This window comes from Cyclopterus lumpus, chromosome 3, assembly GCF_009769545.1.
Source record: "Cyclopterus lumpus isolate fCycLum1 chromosome 3, fCycLum1.pri, whole genome shotgun sequence".
NCBI classification, from domain to species: Eukaryota; Metazoa; Chordata; class Actinopteri; order Perciformes; family Cyclopteridae; genus Cyclopterus; species Cyclopterus lumpus.
The window spans coordinates 23,452,056-23,475,696 of NC_046968.1; the positions used below are offsets into that span (position 1 = coordinate 23,452,056).

General features: G+C 47.1%; 1 protein-coding gene across 4 annotated transcripts; it reads left to right on the forward strand.

Moving 5' to 3' along the window:
• Positions 1-519: 519 nt before the first annotated feature.
• sema6dl (sema domain, transmembrane domain (TM), and cytoplasmic domain, (semaphorin) 6D, like) lies at positions 520-20,699 on the forward strand. 4 transcript variants are annotated; one of them, XM_034560171.1, is made up of 20 exons: positions 520-609; positions 6,881-7,052; positions 7,599-7,710; positions 8,724-8,784; positions 9,042-9,104; positions 9,202-9,303; positions 9,501-9,591; positions 9,827-9,946; positions 10,258-10,346; positions 11,155-11,372; positions 11,488-11,619; positions 12,250-12,405; positions 12,930-13,103; positions 13,453-13,593; positions 13,827-13,904; positions 14,030-14,088; positions 14,670-14,726; positions 15,237-15,419; positions 16,440-16,681; positions 16,800-20,699. In XM_034560171.1, exons 2-20 carry the CDS (start codon positions 6,929-6,931, stop codon positions 17,931-17,933), a joined length of 3,336 nt encoding a protein of 1,111 aa, XP_034416062.1. In that variant the 5' UTR covers positions 520-609; positions 6,881-6,928; the 3' UTR covers positions 17,934-20,699. The 4 variants fall into 4 exon arrangements, with proteins under 4 accessions (XP_034416062.1, XP_034416080.1, XP_034416088.1 ...); XM_034560180.1 differs by lacking the exon at positions 520-609 and adding an exon at positions 1,597-1,669; XM_034560189.1 differs by lacking the exon at positions 15,237-15,419.
• The last annotated feature ends 2,942 nt before the right edge of the window (positions 20,700-23,641 follow it).

Below are 23,641 nucleotides of genomic sequence, written 5' to 3' on the forward strand. Positions count from 1 at the left end.
AACTTTCATATTTCCACCAACAAAAAAAACACATGTAAACAGGTGCATTTTTTTTTGCTGAAGGAGGACATTTGTGCTTCAACCATCACCCTCTCAAATCCAAACAGTTTCTATTCCTAAAGCTGTGTTTTACTAAGCAGCCACAACTCAGCTGAAATGATTTTTACTAGGCGTGCTTGCTGACTTGGAGTTGGGGGATGGGGTTTAACAGAATGGAGGGGGGGGGCAATACGGGGTCACACAGGAGGAGAACTGTGAGGGAGGGGGGGGGGGGCGCTTTTTTCTTTCTGTGGGCTCGAGGAAAGAAAGGAAGGAAGCCCGAGCAAAGCAAAGCAGCCCGAACCACACCGAGGAGCTGGTACCGCTGGGGGGGAGGGACTAGAGCGAGAGCGCTGCTCATTGGTAGGCTGCGGCTCGCTCTCTCTGGATGGATTGACTTAACACGGGTCGAATTACACCATTTGCCGTGCATTAGTTTGTTTTTCTCTCCGCCAGGAGAAGTTGATTCACTACGACGCGCATCATTTTTTTTTGTTGGGGTGTTCCTTTCTGGGGGATTACAGCCACACACGCACAAAAAAAGGATACAAAATAAGCAATGCAGATGAGGTGAGTTTCTTGCAGCTATACGTGGATTTACTTTGTTGCGCCGCATTACGCAGCGAAAGTCGGAAGAGGGGGGGGGGGACTAGAGAGAAGTCTGGCTGGGAAACGAAATATTCCTTTCGACCAAAACGCTGCTTTGCAAAACCGGTGGTTTGCAGGACAGAAATAGTTCCGTCCTGGCTATTTTTTTTAATATTTTTTTTTTTTTTTACTAATGCTTGCAATTTACTATTCATCCATTCCGCTCGCGACCGACAACGTGTATCTGCTCCGCTCCGCTCGGAAGCCTTTTTTCCCGGCTGCGCTCGGTGGAACTGAGGGTTGACCACATCTAAAGTCACCTCTTTATTTGTTAGACAGCTTCCCCCTCCTATCGAAGCTGTTGGAAACCTTTTATTTAGGATGTATCGTAGTCTATTTTAAAGTCTGGTGACTCGAAAACTAAGTGAGCTACTGGGATAAACAGGCACAGGAATAAAGCTTTGTGTAAATAGATCTTTTTTTTTCATTATTATTATTATTATTATGGTGGATCTGTGCGATATCACGCTCTCCCGTCAGTCCAGCACGCCCTCTCTTCTCTTAAAAAATGAGCATTCAAATCACTGCGTTGCACATGATGTCCGAGCGCGGCGTATGGCGAGGATAGCGCGTCGTTAATGTTTATGCCCCCCCCCCCCCCCCCCCCCCCCTCTGGTTTTCCAAAGTTAATAGTAGTGGAAAGGGGGGGCTGGTGTGTCGGTGTATGAGGGAGGAGGCTGAGTGGTCGTGGCACAGCTTCTTTCTTTTTTTGAAGATCGGTCACCAGAGCGCGAGGGGCCCGGAGACAGCGCAGCCAGTCCAAAAAGGCTCGTTTGTGGCGAGCGAAGCTGAAATCTGTGCGCAACTGGGCCCCCCCCCCCCCCCCCCTCCTCCAAAAAAAAGAGAGAGAAAAGTGGGGTCCGCATGGAGCTTTAAATGACAGGAATATTACACGCTGGGTGTTTTCTCTTAAATGGATTACCAAAGGAGTATGACATTCAGTCGGATTGCCCCGTTCGCGAGTGAATTCAAAACACACAAGGTAGGTGTCCTCGATGGTTTTTAATTATTGATGGGAGTTCATTTTATTTATTGGACACATTAAAACGGATCTTTGGATTGCAGTTGTAAAAGAAGAAAGAAAAAAGGACACATCACTTCTGTGTAGTGCGACCCGGAGAGCTACTTTGAGAACAGACTATATATATATACACACACAGTATATGTGTATACAAGGGGAACCAAGTACTTGGATTTCAAAGTATAATACCCCAATCTTAAAAGCAGATGTTCGCATACATTATGATTCATCGGGAGTTAAATAGAGCCAGTGTCGGTCAGATCTCTCGCGCAGAGCAGGGTCCGCATTTTGCTCCAGTTTCAGACACACCAGCTCACCTCTTCTGCTGTGTACCGATCCAGAGTTGTTTTAATCACTCATTCAGACACTACAGTGTTTTCTTAACATTTCGAGTTGACACAAATCAACTTAAAAGGAGGCAGAGGACACGTTTGAACGCGCGTGCTGGCACACAATCAACAATAAAAGACGAGCAGGACGGGCGGTTTGACTTGAGGGGTTGTTTACTCCTCACTCACCGGGGCCTTTAATCTATTTAATGTATTCCCAATTTCATTACGGCATTTTCATATTGGGATAATAAATCGGAGGAGCATAGCCCCCGGTTTTTCCCTATTTATTCTGGAGGCAGAGCAGCGCGAGATGGCTGCGCTCAGTGCCGTGGAGGCAGCCGAACGCAGCCCCATCACAGTTGTCCCTCCACCGCTGTCGTCGTCCCGGCCCCCCCCCCCCCCCGCGCCCTTTGTTGTCTTTTGTTTGGGTCCTACATGTGGACTAAAGGGCTCTGAAAAGATTCACCACGGATAAACCTTGAATGCCTTTACGCCCCGGTCCGCACAATGCGCGCATTAGCGCCAGGGCTGCTGCGTGGATTGTGTGCGCAACGGAGCAGCGGAAGATCCCCGAGCACCAACTTGGAAACAGAAGAATAATGAGAGAAAGACGCCGAGAATTAGAATGGTTCATTTGATTCACGAGGAGGCATCTAAGTGGGAGAGTAGTTTTAGGAATTGTTCCGCCGGGTCTCATTATTTGAGGAGATTTGGCCAATTAAAGTGTAGGAGCAAAGGGAGATGAAGCATTTGGGCGTAATCTAAAGTTATCTACTGTGCTAAATTCATTAAAAAACTAAAAAGGTGCACCTTTAAATTAAATTTGCGCACGCCTGTGGTCTAAATGTATTGATGCTATTCTCTTATAGCAACGCAGTCCCTTTACAGATGTCAAAACAGAGCAGATCTGTGTGAAAAGCCACAGATGTGTATGTTTCCATTAAACTCGGAGTCCGCCACACAGAGAGAGTGTGTGAGTGGAGAACCCCGGCTTAGTTACTGGAACCACAGACTTAATATTGGCAGGAGTACCGCACTCCGGCCAGGTCCAACACCAGAACCAGGCCGAGGGGTTAGTTGACAGCACAGCTGGCTGCGTTGCACTTCACCGGCCACGGGGTCAGAACTCAGCGACCAGAACAATCTCCGTTAACCTCCACTACAGCCGCCTGTAACCCCGGAACAGCCGCCATTGAACCATACAGTGATCAGTGTTAACCCTTTACTCCGAGAGCCGTGTGGTTGCACCCAACTGCAGCTTGGGAAACCAGATTGTTCAACGCTAAATTGGTGGAGTGATACAAGTTTGACCCGGTGTGCAGCATTTGGAGTCAGTACAGTTATGTGGTTTGCTTTGGTTCCCCCAGAATCCCCTTTTAGGAGCCCCAGAAAAGCTCACCCCCTGACCAGGGGTGGAGCTCTATTGTGTTGACTTGCCCAAAGCCCCCTTTGTTTCCTGGTCACACCTGCAGCTCAGCCCCCTTTTGTGCTCTACTATAGCAGAACTACTGCTGAGAACAGCCGTTCTCCTGTTTCACTCCGCCTCTATCCAAGGTGGAGAAGAAAGGGAGGGAAGCACGGTTTAGGGTGGCACGGCCCTCTCCTTCTGCCAAGTCTCTGAAGCAACAAGTCCGGCCCAGCCCCTCAGAAGTGATCCTTAGGTAAATAGCACGCGATTGGGGGGCAGTGGTTGTTATTGAAGTGTGGGGAGGAGGAGGAGGAGTAATCATTTCTGGGCCCGTGTGGCGGCCGCACTAATCGTCTGGCTGACTCACTCTCCTGTGTGGCTGCAGCTTGATTACTTTCTCAGAGCAGTTGAGACGGTATCGGACGCGTCCGGCTTTGGACGCACACACAGATTTAGACATGCATACATACACCATATAGGTGTGATAACTGAAATGGCTGAAACTGAACTCCTGGGCTATTTGAATCCCCGTGTCGTTGGGTTTACAGATCAGTACGGCGCAAGATGACAAGGCAAGCAGCCTCGAGCACCAGCCATTGTTCGGCGGAGATTACACTCGCACACAATCTACCAATCCTCACGCACCACTGTTGTTTGTCCCACTTTTTTTATTAGCCCCATAGGACTTCCCTGCAAAATCACATCCATTCAGTGGGGGAGAGGTTATGGCTGGCACGAGCCAGTGAAAGCACCGCTAAGAGGAGAATATGTGTTAATCCGTCATTTTAAGCTCGAAACACTAAATCTTTAGCTGTAACTACCAGAATTGGGCTACAGACCCACCATCAGTAGAAATGAAGCAATCCCACCAGACCCCCCTCCTCCTCTCCCCTCCCCGCGTTTAACACCGTGGGCCGGAGCCAACAACATCAGCAGGGAAAGTGCGTGGTTGTAGGACATTGAAAAGCCTGTAATAACAGAGGTAGAGAGAGGCCAGGCTAAATAGCACCGAGTTGCGTGACAAGCCCAGCATCTCTAGGCTTGTTGAGGCCCATATATGTGTGTTTGCACGCACACACACACACACACACACACACACACACACACACACACACACACACACACACACACACACACACACACACACACACACACACACACAGACAGTCACACACACACACACACAGTCACACACTGGAGGGCAGGAACCAGAGAGTGCAAAGGAATAGTCAATAGAAAACATGCTGGGCTCACTGGAGATTGAGAAGTAATTTTAGATCGCTGACCTCTGGATGTCTTCTGTTTCTGTTTTACATTAAAGTTTCCGAGGAAAGCCTTCGCCTCCACAGCGGGGCTATTACCATGCAAGGAATCATGGGAGATCGTTGGAGTGTTTCCCTCCTGAATTTTTCAGTGAGGGAGAAGCAAAAAAAAAAACAGCGCCGTGTGCTTAAAAAGACGGGATATAGAGCAGGACTCTTACGTTCTGACAACCGAGGAAATGATTTACACGTGAAGCGCAGCCCGTGTGATCGCGCGATAGAATTGAAACGTGAAGCGGGGTTTATTTACCTTTTTTCCTAGCTCCACTTTTTCGCCCCCTATTGTTACACGTTTTGTATCTATTCCTGTCCTCGGCTTCTCCCAGGAATTCAGGGTTTTAATACAACACATTTCTTGGTGCGAGAGCTCCTGAACCCGGTAGTAAAAAAAAAGAAGCTTCTCTCTCTCTCTCTCTCTCCATTGTTTGTGTCCAGGGATTCATTTGTATCGAAATTAGATTGTAGTGACTGCGCCAGCATCCTTGATGTTTTCAGTTATAGGGATATATATGCCCCCTGATTCAATCTCTCTATTCTGTCAATTTAACTGTTAAGTGGACTAATTGAGATTAAGTGTTTTTATTGTCCATAAAGACGTTGCTCTGTCAAAAGGCGGCAGCATCCCACGGAGAGCTGAATAGCCGTGATTACACGTCTGTGATGACTAAAACACGCGGGCATTACTCTGCCTCCATCTCCACCGCTTCCATTCTCTCCAGTGACACACCGTACAGGAACTGTTCAGCCAAAAATTGGATTATTAATGCCTGGAGAAAACACTGTGTGCTTTTATATCAACATGTATGCTTTTAAAAAAGCAGTGCAGCCAATTTATTAGCCCATGTAATCCCCAAACGCTGACAAAAGGCTGTCATGCTGATGCCTTTTAAATGCCTCGTGTCGCCTAGTTTTGACGACCGTGTGTATTGCAGTTCATTAAGCGACGTAAACAAACAAAAAGTCTTTCCATCTATTTACGGGGTGAAAGTGATCAGATTGTGAGTTGAAAAGTTCTCACATGGCCACAGTGATATAGCCATGTCCATAGATTGCCTTTTTCTGCCTGCTGATCTGCCGCGCTTCCTGTGTGGATCAATCAAAGCACTAATGGCTTGGCAGGCAGGGCCCGCAGACGGCACTGGAGCAGGTGTGCTTTGGGGCTAATTGAAAATGAGTCAATACCGTCTGTGTGTCCGTGTGCATGCACATGCATCGGTCTTTGCATTACACAATTCGAAGGGGTGATTATGTATGTACAGCCGTGTGTGTGTGTGTGTGTGCATCGCAGTGTGCGCCCAGCTAATCCATCCCTCTGCCTGTGTGACGTCTGCCGGTAAATTGTTTATATCCGTTCAGGCTTTGCCTGCATGAATAATTTGTTTGCCTTATAAATATTTGAATGTACACCGATCATTAATATGCACAGACACAGTCTGTCTCTAAAGCACTCCTCCGTGCACTAACATACACACTAAACTCCTTCCACTCCCACGATGAATTATTACCAATGTAGTTGCTGGTGTATCATGTCGACAATCAGAAAAATACCACCGTGTCAAAAACAACGGCATATGACTTGATCCTCGGAGGACAAAAGCTTCGCGGAGCCCTCCGTTGCAATAAAGCGCGCCCGCCCCAGGGCACCGCCAGGGAAAGGCCGGAGCAATAACAGCCAACAGAGCGCTAATAGAAGTCAGCTAAGGTCAGAGCAGAGGCTCCACCGCTGATGGTGATGAAGTTGGAATGTGCTGATTGGAGTGGAGCCTGGCCCAGGACAGACCAACGGGAGCACAGATGTACAGAGACAGCAGGCCCAACACATTTCTAACAGTGTGGACTTCCGCTGCATCCAACACACACCGAGACACCCCGCCGGTCACTTGGCTGACCTTCCCTCGGACAGCAGATGCGGCGAGAGGAAGAGGGGAAACGCCAAGCACTGCCACTGAGCGCTCCCGTCATCAATAAGCACGAGGGGGGCATAATGCGGGGCCGCACGTATCGGTCGGGGAACAAAAAAAAAACCTCGCTGCGGTCCCCGTGTTCCCCCGCAGAAGGTTAAAAATGTGACGTGAAATGTGTTGGAACGGCATGCGTTTTGTGTTCCCAGGTAACATCTCCACCCGAGTGAAACAGGAAGTGTCGTCTGTGAGCAGCCATGGGCCAGAGAGCTGTGCTTCTGCTCAGTGAGCTGCTGCTGCTGCTGCTGACAGCCTCACGCACTCTCCTCGCAGTCAGCTTCCCCGAGGACACCGTGCCCCTCGACGTCGTTGACGCACACTGTGAGTACACGCGAGACGGCGGTTACATTACACTGCAACGTCACTGGGAAGAAGTCCACACGGGTCCTCAACATACACCTTTTTCTTCTTCTTTTTTTTTTTTTTAACTCACTCCAGTCCACATGTGGAATTAAAAAACAGCAGCTTTCTTCTTTTTTTTCTAGTCGCGTCAGCACTTCAGACGCTCGCATGCCATATTCATAGCAATAAAATCAATCTGCTCAATGGTCAGCTGTAGCATTAAGTGGATTTCATTCTCGTCTCCGTGATGTACTGGGAGAACAGAGAGATGTGCTGACACAGGCAGCCATTATCTCACGCGCAAACAAAACGCAAAGACACACGGATATAATTATACACAACATACTGTAGATCTTTATACTGTAATTGCAGGAGGATTTGTATGAAGCACACACACAGCAGATCTCTTTCTAATCAGTGCAGTGCAGTTAAATGGAGCAAGAGGTGTGAGTGTGTCAGCTTCTACCACGAGTTTCCCCACTAACTGTGTGTGTGTGTGTGTTTGTTTGTTTGTTGTCTTCACAGTTGCACGGAGGTACCCTGTGTTCAGAGGCCGGCCCTCTGGCAACGAGTCACAGCATCGCCTTGACTTTCAGCTGATGACCAAGATACAGGACACTCTGTTCATCGCTGGCAGGTAAAAACACACACACACACACACACACACGCTATCTCTCCTTCACACATCCCCCACACCAATGTACCCGGTCACTCCTTGGCAGGTAAACAGTGCCGTAAAGGGGGGAAAAAAGCTCTTAGTGTTATTGGATCTGTTGCTTGTGGGCCTGTATTTGATGTATATGGCCGGTATTGATCGAGAAGAGGCGTATCATGGCGGCCTGCAGCTCAGTCAGGGATTTCTTGGCATCTTTACGTGACTTTTTGGTATTTATGGGCCATGGGAATAATCTCACCTCACCGCCAGCACTAAGGTTGTAGCAGAAAATCAGCTCGACATCTACAGTATAAAACCCCCACATCTGGAGGCCCTATAATCACTGCCACATGTATCTCTGTTTTCAGGTGGATCCTCCATTTGTCAGTTTGGGGTATTCACATGTTTTCACTCAACGTGAAGCAAACTGTTGTTTTCTACGGGTTGATATCGACAGCGTTTTATTACAGTTTTTTTTACAACCGAGGTATAATCAAAACAATAAGTGGTCGTCATCTGAAATGGTATTGCAGAGAGGATAGTCGGGTTTTCATAAAACAGGCGGTCCCATAAAAACAAATCACGCTGCATCGACTCTGCAACACCCTGTTTGTTTATAATACAGACATTTTAATGTCAATATTTTTGGTTTAAACTCATTTCCCTCTGATTTTATCTTACTGCGAACGGTTGTGCGGCGGAAAACATAGTTCACAGTAAATGAGATCTAATGACAAGTACCGGGAAGTGTTCTCATAATGGCTAATAAAGAGCAACATTGGGGAAACAATGCAAATGAGCTGAAAGAATGTGAAAACAAGAAATGACTAAACTAAAATGGCATTTTTAAGTTCAGACGTTCATTTTTAATCAGAACCTTTACGCTTTTATTTATATTCAACACATGTTTTAAAAACATAAAACATTGGAAATGAGTTGCATTGATGGTTGTGCTGTGTCCCTGAGCCGTGTGTTCTGTTGCCTTCTGTCCACAGAGATCAGGTGTACCTGGTCAGTCTGAGAGAGTCCTACAGGAATGAGATCATTCCTTACAGGGTAAGATTCTCTCAATCAATACACACACACACACACACACACACACACACACACACACACACACACACACACACACACACACACACTAAAAAGGGCTCCTAAAAAAAAATACAGAGCCATTAATCTCAAACTGGACAGGTTGTAAAATGGGAGAGTGGAAAAAGAAGGACAGCATGTGCACGAGTTCAGTGTGTATGTGTCTTAGTCGTGTGTGTGTGTGCGCGTGTGCGTCTAATGCTCCATGTTGGTTTTCGCAGAAGCTGACGTGGCGTTCGGGCCAGTCGGACAGAGACACGTGTGCCGTGAAGGGAAAACACAGAGTAAGTAGAAATGTCCTTTCGCAGACGGGAGGTTGTGAGAAGCGGAGTCGGCTGCCTCTAAACCCGCGTGTCGTTTTTTTTCTTCCTCCTTTTTCAGGACGAGTGCCACAACTTCATCAAAGTGCTAGTTCCCAGAAACGACGACCTGGTGTTCATCTGCGGCACCAACGGCTTCAACCCCATGTGCCGATACTACAGGGTCGGTATCCAGCGCACGCTCGCATGTGCATAAACGCACACTTAAAAAGTCATTTGAGAAACACGCCCCCGTCATTTTATTTGCCTGTTAAATCAAATTTGACTGGACTCGTTTTCGATGTGGGCTTCGTTCTCGCTGTTGTCCCTTGAGACAAAACGCTTTTTAAAGTGCGGGTGATGCTTGTGTGTTCCCTTCAGCTGGATAACCTCGAGTTTGACGGAGAGGAGATCAATGGACTGGCACGATGCCCATTTGACTCCAAGCAAACCAACGTTGCCCTTTTTGCTGGTGAGGTTCAAACGCACAGCCGCCTCCACCCACAGTTAGTCCTTGCAAAGAAGAACTAATGGGTTCCTCCGTATGCTCTCATTATCGTCTTTGCCGCAGTAAAACGGCGCCTGCAGCGATAACGCCGAGGCCAATCAAGCCTTTTAAAAAAGGGAAAGGCAAACAACACAGCGTTGACGAGCAGTGTATCCTAGCGTTCGGTGACTGTACTCCTCGTTTTGTGTTTTTTTCTAAGAGGGGAAGCTGTATTCGGCAACTGTAGCTGACTTCCAGGCCAGTGACGCTGTCATCTATCGCAGTATGGGTGATGGATCAGCCCTGAGGACCATCAAATACGACTCCAAATGGCTGAAAGGTAAGCGATTGCCTCTCCATCACTCTCAATCCTTATGTCTCTCTCCCCTTCCCTTTCCTGGAGGCTAAATGCCCATGGTGCCTTTGCGTGGCGTATGTATGTACCTGGCTGTCGGAGCTGTTTTTAGAGTGATCGAGCGCTCTCCTGCCTTGCCAAGCTCCACGGGGATATGGCCTGTTCTCTCCTAGGAAATCTAGGTCACCCCCAGTCATCTACAGCCTTGTACAAATCCCTGAAATATTCAACATGCACAGTGGTGGTGACGGTGCAGAAATACACTTCAACTCTCTGCTTCTGTCTCCCCCCCTCAGAACCTCATTTCCTGCACGCAGCAGAGTATGGGAATTATGTGTACTTCTTCTATCGGGAGATTGCGGTGGAGCACAGCAATCTGGGCAAGGTAAGACAGTGCACCTGCCGTTTATAATGCATGACATATTCCACACAGATACAGTATGCAGGCCTTTATCCGCACAGAAAAAGGGGCTTACGCCTGCCTTAGTGCGTGCGTTTCTGGCCCCGGTGGTAATGGGGCCCATTCAGGCGATGACACTGCGTCGCATTAGAATACATGAGGAATTTCCACAGCCAGTGTTTGCTGGGAATGTTCTACTAATGTAAAACCATTACACGGCGAGAGGATTTGTCTCCCAGCGACGTGCGCTCTGTGTCTGCCACTACCTACGCCACGTGCGGGGCATTAGGAGGCTCTACGTTTGGAGGCCAACTTCAGATTTTCGCCATGCCTCATCCTGAGCCGGTCTGGCTGAGCCGCAGGAAGCCGGCATCCTCCATCAACCACCACGGCAATAAATATTTCAACCCTACTAATGCTTGGTTGACACCTGGCCTCTGATGGAGGTTTGCACTGGTAAATAATTCAAACCAGCTGCTTCACCCACTTCATTTATACGCTAAGCCGTGGTAATAAGTGCAATCAAACACGTATTTGCGTGGCGCCGCATCGGGCCAGTCGAGGCCATCGCATGTTCTTTTTTTAGACATTTTGCTCCAGTCGGGGTGAACAATCTCCGCACACGTCGTTAAAGATGAGCGCGTTTGTGAAGTCGCCCGTCCCGAGTTTGCTACAGGATGGAGATGTTTTATTCAGCATGTTGAAGTGTTTTTAGTGACGTTCACTCTGCTGCCTGCCTTCCTTCCTCCCCCCTCGCCTCGCCTCGCCTCTCTTCAACCCCTTCACCTCGCAGGTTGTGTATTCTCGCGTGGCCCGGATCTGTAAGAACGACGTCGGCGGGTCACAGCGGGTGCTGGAAAAGCACTGGACATCTTTTGTGAAGGCGAGGCTGAATTGCTCGGTGCCGGGGGAGTCCTTCTTCTACTTCGACGTGCTCCAGTCCATCACCGACATCATCAACATCAACGGGTTGCCCTCGGTGGTCGGTGTGTTCACCACACAGATGAACAGGTGAGGGAGGCCCCGGCTGCTGTCGGCTGTGAAAGCAACCAACGCAGAGGACGGAAAATAGGACATTTAGGGCGTCGCGCGTGGACGTTACGTTGATGCGTTTCTTTCTCCACAGTATCCCAGGGTCAGCAGTGTGTGCCTTCTCCATGGCCGACATAGAGAAAGTGTTCTTGGGACGGTTCAAAGAGCAGAAGACTCCGGACTCGGTGTGGACTCCGTTTCCAGAGGAGAAGCTTCCCAAACCTCGGTACGGATCACACTCTTCTGCTCCCAAGACAAGTTCCCAATTCTAAACCTTCCAAAGCATATAGAGACAGGAAGGCAAAAGGAAAAAAAGCAATGTAAAAAAATTAAAAGTAAAAATAATCAGATTTTATACACGGCTTTTCTTGAGCAGGTGGCACTAACACGTGACATGTTTTCTAAATGTTCTAAACCCTTCTTTGTCCAAGTTAAACAGAATGGCATCAGATCTTTTACACTAGTAAAGGACCAAGTTATTAGCTTTGACCCAGCACACAGTCGCCATCTGCTGATGACTAAATTATTAATTTGCCATAATTAGACGCGTTGCATATTTAACCTGTTTACAGTCAGCACGTATATTTGCGGCCCTGCCCTGTGTCCAAAACACAAAGTCCACCAAGCACCTCATTACCCCGATAAATCATTAATGGAGGATAACCATGCATATGTATATTTTATGTTTCCAGCTGAGGCCTTTTTGTGATCCTAATAAGCACCTGCTCCTCTCCCCCCCACCCTCCCATGCACTTTTCATCCATTTCAATGCACGCTATTATTACTCCCCGGTGTGTGATCGTACAGGCTGATCTTTGACCTTTTGCCCTCTCTGCGTGTGCACCCTCCATCACAGACCTGGGAGCTGTGCGGGTCACGGTCCAGCTGCGTCCTTAAAGAGCTCCATCGAGTTCCCGGACGACACCCTGCAGTTCATCAAGTCCCACCCCCTCATGGACACAGCTGTGCCTTCTATTGGGGACGAGCCCTGGTTCACCAAGACTCGCGTCAGGTATGGCGATACCTTTTATTTTGTACCGAGGTTTTCAAGAACAAACTCATTTCTATGTTCCACCGCAATATGCAAAACCTTTATTCTCAAATTTTACAATATGAGAATAAACAAACAAGACTTAAAAGCCTTTAGAACAGCACTGAAAAAGTATCAACATTGACACGTCTTAATTTAGTGTGTAAGAGCTGTTTATTCTAAATGGACTCTCCTGTTTTGAAAGAGCTGACCCCCACTGTGAGTAACGTGTGTGTGTGTGTGTGTGTGTGTGTGTGTGTGTGTGTGTGTGTGTGTGTGTGTGTGTGTGTGTGTGTGTGTGTGTGTGTGTGTGTGTGTGTGTGTGTGTGTGTGTGTGTGTGTGTGTGTGTGTGTGTGTGTGTGTGTGTGTGTGTGTGTGTGTGTGTGTGTGTGTGTGTGTGTGTGTGTGTGTGTGTGTGTGTGTGTGTGTGTGTGTGTGTGTGTGTGTGTGTGTGTGTGTGTGTGTGTGTGTGTGTGTGTGTGTGTGTGTGTGTGTGTGTGTGAAGGTACAGAATGACAGCGCTGGCTGTGGACAACGAAGCAGGACCTCACAAGAACTACACCGTGGTGTTCATCGGGGCCGAGTCTGGGGTTGTCCTCAAGGTTTTGGCCAAGACCTCCTCCGTGTCTCTGAACGACAGCGTGCTCCTGGAGGAGATCGACGTCTTCAACACGGCCAAGTATGAATGCGCTCACTTTTCGACCTCTCTTCTCTTCTTTTTTTTCCCCCTCTTCCCCCTTCTGACACGAGGAGTCAGCAACTCCGAAAGTGAAGCGTCCTGGCACAGATGGCCGCGTCTGTCTGCTTCCTGCGCATGCACAGTGTGTGTGCCCGATTTCTTTTCGAGCTTTTTTTGTGGATGAGCGCGCGCACCCCCCGCGGTGTGTTAGAGATTAAAATCCTGTTGAACTGTGAGAGAAAGCGTATGTGACTCCTCCACCTAACAAGTGATTAAATCTACTGAGACTGAAACAGTAGACAGACTTATCTGATAAACCTCTGATCAGGTTTCTCTCTTCCCGTCCCAGGTGCCTGTCTAACCACGAGGATGACAAGCGTGTCCTCTCGCTGCACGTGGACAAAGAGGCACACAGCCTGTACGTGGCCTATTCAAGCTGTGTCATCCGTATTCCCCTGAGTCGCTGTGAAAGGCATTCTTCCTGCCACAAGTAAGTGAGGCGCCAATGCACACGTAGGGGGTCAAAAATGCGCTTCATACGGTCGGTCATCGGTTTATGACTTTTATTGTTTTATGTTTCAGTAAAAGCCATACAAAAAGGGAATGATAACAGCTTCGTCTTATGCCTCTCGGTTAATGTTCAGGCGGTCACAAATGATTATAGTGCACTTCCCAGAATGATTAAACCCGGTGTTCTGATGGTGTGTGTTTGTATGGCTGCAGGTCCTGCATTGCATCAAGGGATCCCTACTGTGGCTGGAAGCCTCATGGGGCCTGTGAGAGAATACAGCCGGGTGATGTGTGAGTTCAAGCTTCAGCTGTGATATAAAGTGCACATATTATAGATGGGGAGGGGAGGGGAAATGTGTGAAAGATTTTTTGCAACTCTTTGATTATTCTATCTTGTCTTTGCTTTCTCTTTTTAGGACTGGATATGAGCAAGACATTGAATTGGGATACACTGCCCACTTGGGAGACTGCCACGGTACGAATCTCATCTCCATGCCATGCCGTCGATCCTGAGACACACATACACACACACACACAGATACACATACACTGACGCATACATGCACACAAACTCATCCCCACACACACCATGAGCCTGCACCACTCACACCAGTAACCACTCCAGTAACTTGCTCCGACATACGTCTATGTGCAGTATTAACACACACATCTGCATACAGTACATGGCCACCTGTAACCTGTGAGGCAGAAACATGGACATGTACAATTACGGGTCATGTTCAGCCGGTGCAAATGGTAGAGGTGTGAAGATGTCCGATGGCCAGAAAATGGGCCTTTGCTGATTTCACTGTAAAAAGAAAAGAAAACACCTGCCCCTTCATTTGTACCAACTAAACATGACACCGACTGAACCTCAGTATTGATCAGAACCAGAGGGCCTCTACTGACTCCAGTGAGAAAAGGACACTGCCAGCGGGTGCTCTATATCTTTATTATTAAACCAAATAAAACTGCACTCTTAGTGTCTCTTAGGAATTTAAGTTTTTCCTCCTGGATTCCTTTATACTGATTTCTTGTCCTTTTTAATTCTTTTAGCGTTTTTGGGCACTACATCAGCGCCAGATTACAAATCATTTGGCGACCCTACCTCTGGTTAGTTTGATCTTTTACTCAAATGGTTTCTTTCCTTGAGTTCAGCATCTCCAACCCTGTCTTTCCACCACTGCCACTATTCATCTCTTCTCACCAACACACCTCCTGAATGCTAATCACCTGCTTCATTGTCATCGTCACAAACAACAGACTCATAGGCGACGTCGGTGCTCAATCTCAGCACAGATTCACTTCCTCCTTTTTCGCTCATCACTTCCTGTTCCTCCTCCCACTTGCATGCCCACCCACCATCCCTTGGCATCCTTACTGTTGTGTACCGACTTGTCCTTGAACCGCTGTATCCTCTCCTTCTTCCCCTTCCAAATTGTCGAAAGAAAAATGTGCTTACATCGGTCTGTGAATGTGAACTGTGATAAGGTTTATTCCCTGTTTTGTCAAGACACTAACATTAAGAAATTACGCGAAATACCCATGCATACTAACCGGGATGATAACAGTATGCTCAACCCGCGTCTGTACAGTTTGTTAACAATTTGTTTGTCACCACAGACATGGAGTTTTCATCAACGCCAGTCACAGTCCACCCCAGTGGGCCCATACACCCCCCAGTACTCATACCCACTCAGAGCCCCAGCTCTGGGCCTGATCCAGAGCTCTACGGCTCAGGCTTTGTGCTGCAGGATGACCCAGCCACCTCCCATTCTTTAGACTCTATCCCAGGGGGCCAAGAGGGTAAGGCCCGAAGGGAGGCAGCCATCAATGAGCCTGATCCAATAGCTGCCAACAAGTCTCACTGAGCCACACCAATGTGAATCTACACATAGGCTCACATAAGCAAACACACACACGCGCACACACTGGCAGCTATTTAGGGATCCGATAGATAACATGGCAGATTTTTCTATTTAGTCTCTTTTTCATACATAATTTATGTTGGTATACACATGAGATGTTGATGTTACTATTGTTTTCTTTCCTTCAAATTTCCTTATGTTTTTTTCTTTCTTTTAACTTTTAATTCTAGTTTTAATTCTAGTTTTCTAATCATTAAACCCTACACTCACTGTTCTCGTAACGTTTTCTTTCCAATCTTTTGTTTGGATTTAGCTTCCGTCTCTGCCAGTGCACATTTATTAACTCTAGCTCTAGTAACAGTTTCCCCCGGCTGGTAGATCATTGACTGGGCCTGCTCTGCCACACCGCTATTGTGGCCGCACAGTGGATGACTAACTCTTACAATGTCTGTGGTTACTAACAAACTTCCAGTAGAGCAGCAAGAGCTGCTTCTCTTTCCTTTGAACAACTTCCTGCTGGTTCTTGCTCTTGTACCAGCAGATTGATTTGGCTCTCCATCGCAGTGCACTCCGAACCCTTTGATAGCGGTTAAACGCATGACAAAAAGTCGCAAGCGGACCGTGGATCACGGCAACACTTAAGTCTTCCCTTCTGAACTAACGTAGCACTGCTTTTCATAGATGGTGAAATGGATGTGGGTACCTAACAGCTTGTGCCAATGTTCACCATATTTCTTCTTCTTCATATGGGCTTGAAATGAATAGGAATGTGTCAATATGTATGGTTGACTGGATTCTTGTATGGGGGAGGGGGGGAGCTGTAGAATCAGAAACTCATGCATGGTGGTGTTCTCACAAATATGCACATTCTGCTGTTAAACGGGGAGGGGTGCTTCACTTAGCACTTTAACTCTTTTTACCAGGGGCTTAACCAACGCTTCAATGTTTGTTTTTTTAGGAGTGTGGGATATCCAAGCCGGTGAGACCAACCAGATGGTCCACATGAACATCCTCATCACTTGCGTGTTTGCTGCCTTTCTCATGGGTGCCCTCCTGGCGGGTCTGATAGTTTTCTGCTACCGAGACTCATTCCTCCGTAAGCCCAGACGTGTCCACAAGGATGCAGAGTCGGCACCGTCCTGCTCCGACTCCACTGGAAGCTTTGTCAAGCTCAATGGCCTCTTTGACAGCCCTGTAAAGGTACGGCCATAAAACCAGCTCCAATGCTAGATCACATGTTGCGGCGATGAGTGATTGACCGAGATAAGTGAAACTGTGTCTAATTTTAAGCTCTTGATTTATATCGTCACATTCTTAGGAGTACCAGACCAACATTGATTCTCCCAAGCTGTACACCAATCTGCTGAGCAACGGCAAAGACCTGAATTCCCCCAACGGAGACACAAAGACCATGATCTTGAGGGATGGCTGTCAGCCCCCTGAACTGGCTGCCCTGCCTACGCCTGAGTCCACCCCTGTGCTTCAGCAGAAAAGCCTGCAGCCCATCAAAAACCAGTGGGAGAGGGCTCATCCAAAGGCCAGTGGACCCCATAAGGAGTCCAACTCGTCTGCCAAGAGTCCTCAGTTCCTTCTTTCTTCTGCTGGTGCTCCTCCTAACTCCAACTCCATCCACCCTCACCTCGCCTTGGGACACTCCCTCATACCAAGTGCGGTTGTCCTGCCCAATGCCACACATGACCACTCTAACCTTGACAGTGGAGAGGATACACTGCCGCATTCGTCTGAAAGAAAGCTGAGGAACCCAGACTCTAAGGGAAGTAGGAAAGAACAGAAAAGGTCTGTGGATGCAAGAAATACCCTAAATGACCTTTTAAAACACCTTAATGACTCAGTGGCAAACCCCCAGGCCATTCTTCCAGAAGGATCGGGGCCACGCCCAAGACAACAGCTCACTCTGGAGCCCATGGAGGAACTGACTGAATTACCCCCCAAGGTGCCGAGCCGTGAGGCTTCCCTGTACTCCCCCTCCTCCTCCCTGCCGAGGCACAGCCCCACCAAGAGGGTTGATGTGCCCCTGCCCACCACTCCCACAACGCCAACGGGCAGCCTGAGCATGGGAGGCACCCTGGAGAGGCAAAGAGGGGGGTATCAACTCCACCGGAGTGCCTCTCACAGGCACTCCCTATCCACCTCGCCAAATGGGGTAACCATGGGGGTGTCTGTGTCTCGCCAACACAGTATGAACAGGGGGGGTTACATGCCCCCAACACCCCCCTCCAGACTTGACTCCCAAGGCGGAGTGATGGGGGCGGGAATGCACTCAGCCCACCCATCCTCTGCTCCCCGACAGAGCAACTACAGTGGGTATGGCTCACTCCCTCGCACAGGGCTTAAACGGACCCCATCGCTAAAGCCAGATGTGCCCCCTAAACCCAATGGGTTTTCACCACAGACTCCACAGATGCGAGTGGTCAACAAGTACAGTTATTAAAAGAGCATGGACACTTCTGAGTGAGCTCTTGGCCTTGACTGTAGAGCTTTGAGCCCTGAGGGCTTGGGGGGAGGGGCTACGGATGGGGTTCGGGCCTAGTGTGTGTTTGTGTATCGACTTAAGGTGTGTTCCCCCTTTAAATGATATGCACATTCACGCACACTGAAAAAGGGAAAAATCACACGTGGCCAAAGATACTCCGTGGGGCTTTTTTCGCTCCCTACATGTCCACCTCCCTCCCTTGTCACGGTAGCCACAGGATATGAACAGTGGACGGTGGTGAATCTGCTGCTCCCCGTTGTATCTGGGCTCGGGTGTCTCCCGTTCCAATATTAGGTACGTGGTCCAGGACACCAGCTGGGGTCGCTACGGCGTCTGTGCGTGGAGTGCTGGGTTTAAAGCCGTGGAATACTTGAAGAATGGGTCTCATTTGTCACTGCCCTTGAGCACTGTCTTCCCACTAATGTGAACTGAACAAAGAGGAGGGGAAGGCCATGCCTTTGTTAGTAGGATGGCTGGAGGCTGCGGAGAGGGAAATCCAAAATGTGTGTGTGTGTGTGTGTGTGTGTGTGTGTGTGTGTGTGTTGATTAAGATACATATGACCGTGGACAGCTGGATTAAGCAGCAAGCGAACAGAGAAAATGGTGCATATGAATGTGTGTGTGTGTTGGTTGATTGGAAAGCAGATTTGTGTAAAGGCAGTACACTTGTTTATCGAGTGGCCACATGCTAGAGGATGCAACTTAAAACCTGTCTGAGACCCGAGTCACTGTCTCTCATTCCAATAATATTATCACATCTTTGGTCTTTTCGGGTCCATCTGAACCGAGTTGAACTCATATTTTTGTGTCATTCTGTAGTGTTTTTGGTAATTAGGTTAAAATGAGGTGAAGTTGGTCATGCTGGGTGTATACTGGCACAGGGACTCAAACTCATTTGGACATTTTACGTAGTATTTGCTGCTATTGGTTTTAGACATCGGCGTTTGTCTTGGATGGATTTCTTTTTCTCCACCAGACTGGGATAGCCTATGATATGAGTGTGCACATCTGCGTGTGTGTGTGTGTGTGTGTTTATATTGCAGACGGAAGCCAAGAAATACAGTTTTCAGCAACCAAACACACTGTTGAAACTGATATATTGGAAAAAATGCTTCTCTCCAGGACTGAAAACTCCCCTAACCTCCACTGCCCCTTTGTAGGAATTATACTGGTGGTTCAGGAGACTTCTTTCTTTATGTAGCAATGGTATTAAGAAAAAAAAAACGCATAAATCTCATCTCATTCTATAAATTAATTTTGAACGAAATGGTTTGCCTTTATAATGTTTTACAGTGTTATTTAAAGATTTTACCATATGAAAAACTAAAGCAGCACCCATGGTTAAAGCCCAATTCAACATTTCAGGGCACATCCTGTTCCGTTAAACTTGTGTGTCCCCTAACACGATAACGCTAGAATCTTCCTTCTACATTAACGCTATTAAAAAAATAAAAATAGGTATATTAAACTGACCCTAGAACAATACATGGATGTAACACCTCTGTCATCTGCCGTGCTGGTTCTGCAGCCCGTGTTCCTTGTGCAGCTTCCCCGCGAGTGGCCAGTGTACAATCAACACAACAATTTACCAATGTGTCCAAATGAGTCATGCTGGGAATGACAAGATCCTGTATATACTTAAATACTATAAATAAGGAGTATAAATATTTTTAGGCAAGTGAACCTGAATCTGTGCATCGTGTGCCTTATTCACAAACTGAATTACTACAGTATATAATATTGGCAATGTCAATTGGTCCTCTGTATGTTATTGTCATATACTATATCGACAATTTTTATACTAAGCATTTTGAAAATCAGCAGGATGTGTTGGAAAATCACAACCCGAAGTGACGCGGAGAAGGAATTGGCTGACAAGACACTCCACTTGTGAACGCTCATCTTACAAAAAAAGGACAGCGAAACCTGTTTATTTGGGGTATGAATTAATTTCTGTTTCCTTTACTGCCGGCGTTGAAAAGAATGGTGTTAATCCACCACATAGGAGGTGCCATGCAGTGAATGTATTTTCTTGACAGTGGGATGTAGGGTGGTTAGATCTCGCACTGTGGAGCGGTCGGCTCAAACGCAGCACATCCTGCCCACAGCCAATGTATTAACAGTGTTCACGCGAAAGCCACGGGCGGCGGTCACACAGAATCCCTAATCCCCCCAGGATTGCACCGACCGGGAAGGGTTTCTATTGGTCGGTAGTGACGACTGAGGGATCATTTCCCTTGGGTATATTATTTGGGTGACATCTGCAATCCTATCCGAGGGTCAGTTGCCTGTTTAACCCAAAGCCACATTTTGTTTACAAGTGATGATTGTATGTAAAGACGTTCTGCCTGTCATCTTTACCAGTGTTTGGGCTCTCTTTTCTACTCGACACACGCACACTCGACATCGCAAACACACACACACACACACGACATACAACGCTCAACTGCCTTGTACATTGCAATATGAACTGGGTCTTTCTGTTGCAATCTAAATTGAAGCCTTTATATTTCAGTCTGAGCTCGGTGTATGTGCAGACGAACCGGATTTTGTCATGTCATTTTGATTTAAATACTGTGCGACATGGCGATGCCAGGCCAGCTGTATATATGATCTCCAGAGTATGTCAGCGTGTAGATATGTTGTAAAGTTGTACTGTGAATGTGTAAATAATAATAATGATGGTCTTTTGTTTCATGATATTTTTTGTTGATTTTTTTTAACACGGCATGTATAGTTGAAATAAAACATTATGGCACAGAATAAGTGGTTTTGTTTTTTTTAATGTCGAGGACATGAAATTTGGCCTGATTGGGTTTCATAAGTCGGCGGCTTTTGTTATGTCATGTTTCTGGTGTGAGAGAGCATGACTGAGCGCTGCAAAGAGTTAACGATCAGATGCTTGCTGTCCTTTGAACTCGGCCTCAGAGCCATGAGATGCATTCGGTCCGAGCTGAGTTCTGTAAGCTGCCCATCTGAGACACGAATGATTAAGAGCTTCTGACTATTTTTAGAGCTGGGTTTTTTTTAAGTTTGAGGCCAGCGCCACAACAACCACACCAGATAGCATGTGGGAAAGTTTCCAAAGTAGCATGTTCCTTTAGACGCCGAACATCTGGACTCACGACTGCCCAAGGCTTAAGATCGGAGCCACCAATGAGCTGTGGAAGAATGCATACGTTTAGATGCATGCAGCGTAAACATCCAACGCATGATGTCACGCACTGATAACGTTGTGATAAGATCAGCTGTCAACAACAAAGAACAAAAGAGGAACGGTTGGCTGAAGGTCACTTTTTATGTGTTTCTCATTTGCAGAACGATGAATAATCAAATTGCCCGTTGAGGAATGACCCCCTCACTCTTTTAAAAAAAATAAAAACATGCACATGCTGTTTTACTGAAATTCTGATAGCCATTCATGTAAAGTTCACACAAATACAGCAACAAGCCGAAAAATGCATCCTAAAAATAGAATTCACTGTCAAAACATGACAACAAGAAGGCAGATGTCCAAATCCCAAACACGGGATGTCACGGTGGCTTAGCAGCCTAAAAACACATTCCACATAACTGCAACAACCCCGGTTGGAATTCAGCCGGAGACCTTAGTTGCACGTCGCCGCCCCTCCCCACACGTTTCCTGTACGCCTCTTCTTCGGTTTACCATCAAATGGAGCAAAAATCTGCCAAAACATTCTCTTATAAAACATCACAAACACCGTTTTAACCATCATTGATAATCATCGTTTGAAATGTTAACTTCCCGCAGACGCTCAACTCCACTTTAGAAGTCAAATGTCGAGATTGAAAGAAGTTTTTTTTTTTTTTTTTAATCAAACTAATCTGCACATAAAGAAGCGGAGCAGGAGGGCTCTGAGAGCGCCTCCTGCTCTTCTGCAGGGAGGTTTTGCAGCCCGTTGGCTGTTTGGCCCGCGAGGCTTTGTGGCTCATCGCTGGCGTCAGAATGTTGACACAAGTGCTCCTTCATTCGCTTTCAGCAGGACCTCCTGAAAACTCGCACCTCCTAGCAACCCAGCTCTCTCTCTCTCCCACTCTCTCTATTCTCCCTCACACGGGAAACCTTCTCCCCTCCCAACGGGGGTTGGGGGTGTGATTTGGTTGGGAATGGGGAACAACAAAGAGGCGCCTCTTGCTATTCTGATGTACATCCCATCCTCTCAATTTATCAGATGGGCTCTTTGAATTAGTGGAGGCAAATCAAACACATGCAATGATTCTGTAGCCGTTTCATTCACTTGTCCGTCCGCCTGGCCACACTTAGCCTCATTACGAGCACCGACTGTTCCCGGACAGAAAGCATGCGTTTGTTGTCATACTGACGTGTCTGTGTGTGCCTGCGCGTGTGCGAGTGTGTATGTGTGTGTATATTTCACTTAACAAGGAAGCAGACGCTAAAAAAAACTATTTAAACATCCGAACGCAGAGAGAGAGAGAGAGAGAGAGAGAGGGGGATTCGGCCTCTTCCTCAGCTTTCTGCTCCGCTTTCTCTGCAGCCTCTCTTTAGAAATGTAAGGATGGCGATTAGACGGAAAATCATCCATCTGTACTTCCTGTCTTCTTTTCTTAAAAGCCTGGAGGTGAAACCAGCATTTACATTTACAAGCCTCGGTCATGGAAAGGTGCTTGAAGGGTTTCTTTGTGGGCTTTAGCAAGTACATGTGCTCTCTCTCTCTCTCTCTCTCTGATGTATTAAAATCTGACAGAGTAATGCCTCATTTGAAAGCGGAATTAAATGACAGGGAAGGAGCCGAAATTGAGTTGGATTGAAAAGAACGTTTTTGCTTGGTTTTTTTTGCGGTGCAGCCTCTACAGTTGCGAAAAGCCATCAAAGTGTAATCTGTGTGCCGAGCACCGCTTACATTGACAGTCGGTTAATGGCACACATTGCTTTGAAAAAAGTGACTTAAAAGGCAGGCGAGAAAAAAAGGAAGGAAGAGAAAGGAACTGTTGAGATATGAGGAATGGAAGTGCAGACAGGAAGTAACTAGTAGCCTTTATGAGCACATACAGACATTTTGGTTTGAAGATAAAACTATAAACAAAACAGCTTCATGAGAGAAAGAAAAGAAGCACATACAGAACGGGGACTTTTCCCAGTTTTTTCAAAACTGAGTTTCAGCAAAGTTCTGCAATCAACCGCTCTGACACCACAAAAGAGAGACAGAGAGCGAGATGGCAGGAGGGAAAGAACTAGGCCGCAGAGATTTTAATTCTTTGGTATATTATATAATGGCTGCCGAGACCCCCCCGGCAGGGAATGGCTGCTGTGTTCCAAGATAACCTCTGGAAAATGACACGACAACCTCTTTTTATGCCTGCATCTGCGCTGCCACCTGTGTTTTATCACGAGACATTATTGTTAAGGGGGAGCTTGGAATGGGAGACACAAGGAAATAATTATGCCGAGTCCACAAAGGCAATGCATTATATTATGCAATGAAGTCCAGAAATTACTTTGGGGGAAAAAAATAGAACATCAACGGTGTTGTTCAGTGTTTTTTTTTCTTTTTCTTCTTGCAGTCCAAACACAGGAGCTCCGTTGCCTCAAGTTAACACATTCATTTTCTATCTTCTGATTCTCACCAGCACCTGAACACACCACCATACTTACCCGTTTTCAATTAAATCACATCTCCAAAATG

Bases quoted from the DNA above. Each gene is read 5' to 3' on its own strand.
- sema6dl (XM_034560171.1), top strand. From the start codon at position 6,929: ATGGGCCAGAGAGCTGTGCTTCTGCTCAGTGAGCTGCTGCTGCTGCTG. The intron at 8,785-9,041 runs GTAAGATTCTCT...TGGTTTTCGCAG, and splicing joins ATGAGATCATTCCTTACAGG to AAGCTGACGTGGCGTTCGGG. The intron at 14,727-15,236 runs GTTAGTTTGATC...TTGTCACCACAG, and splicing joins ATTTGGCGACCCTACCTCTG to ACATGGAGTTTTCATCAACG.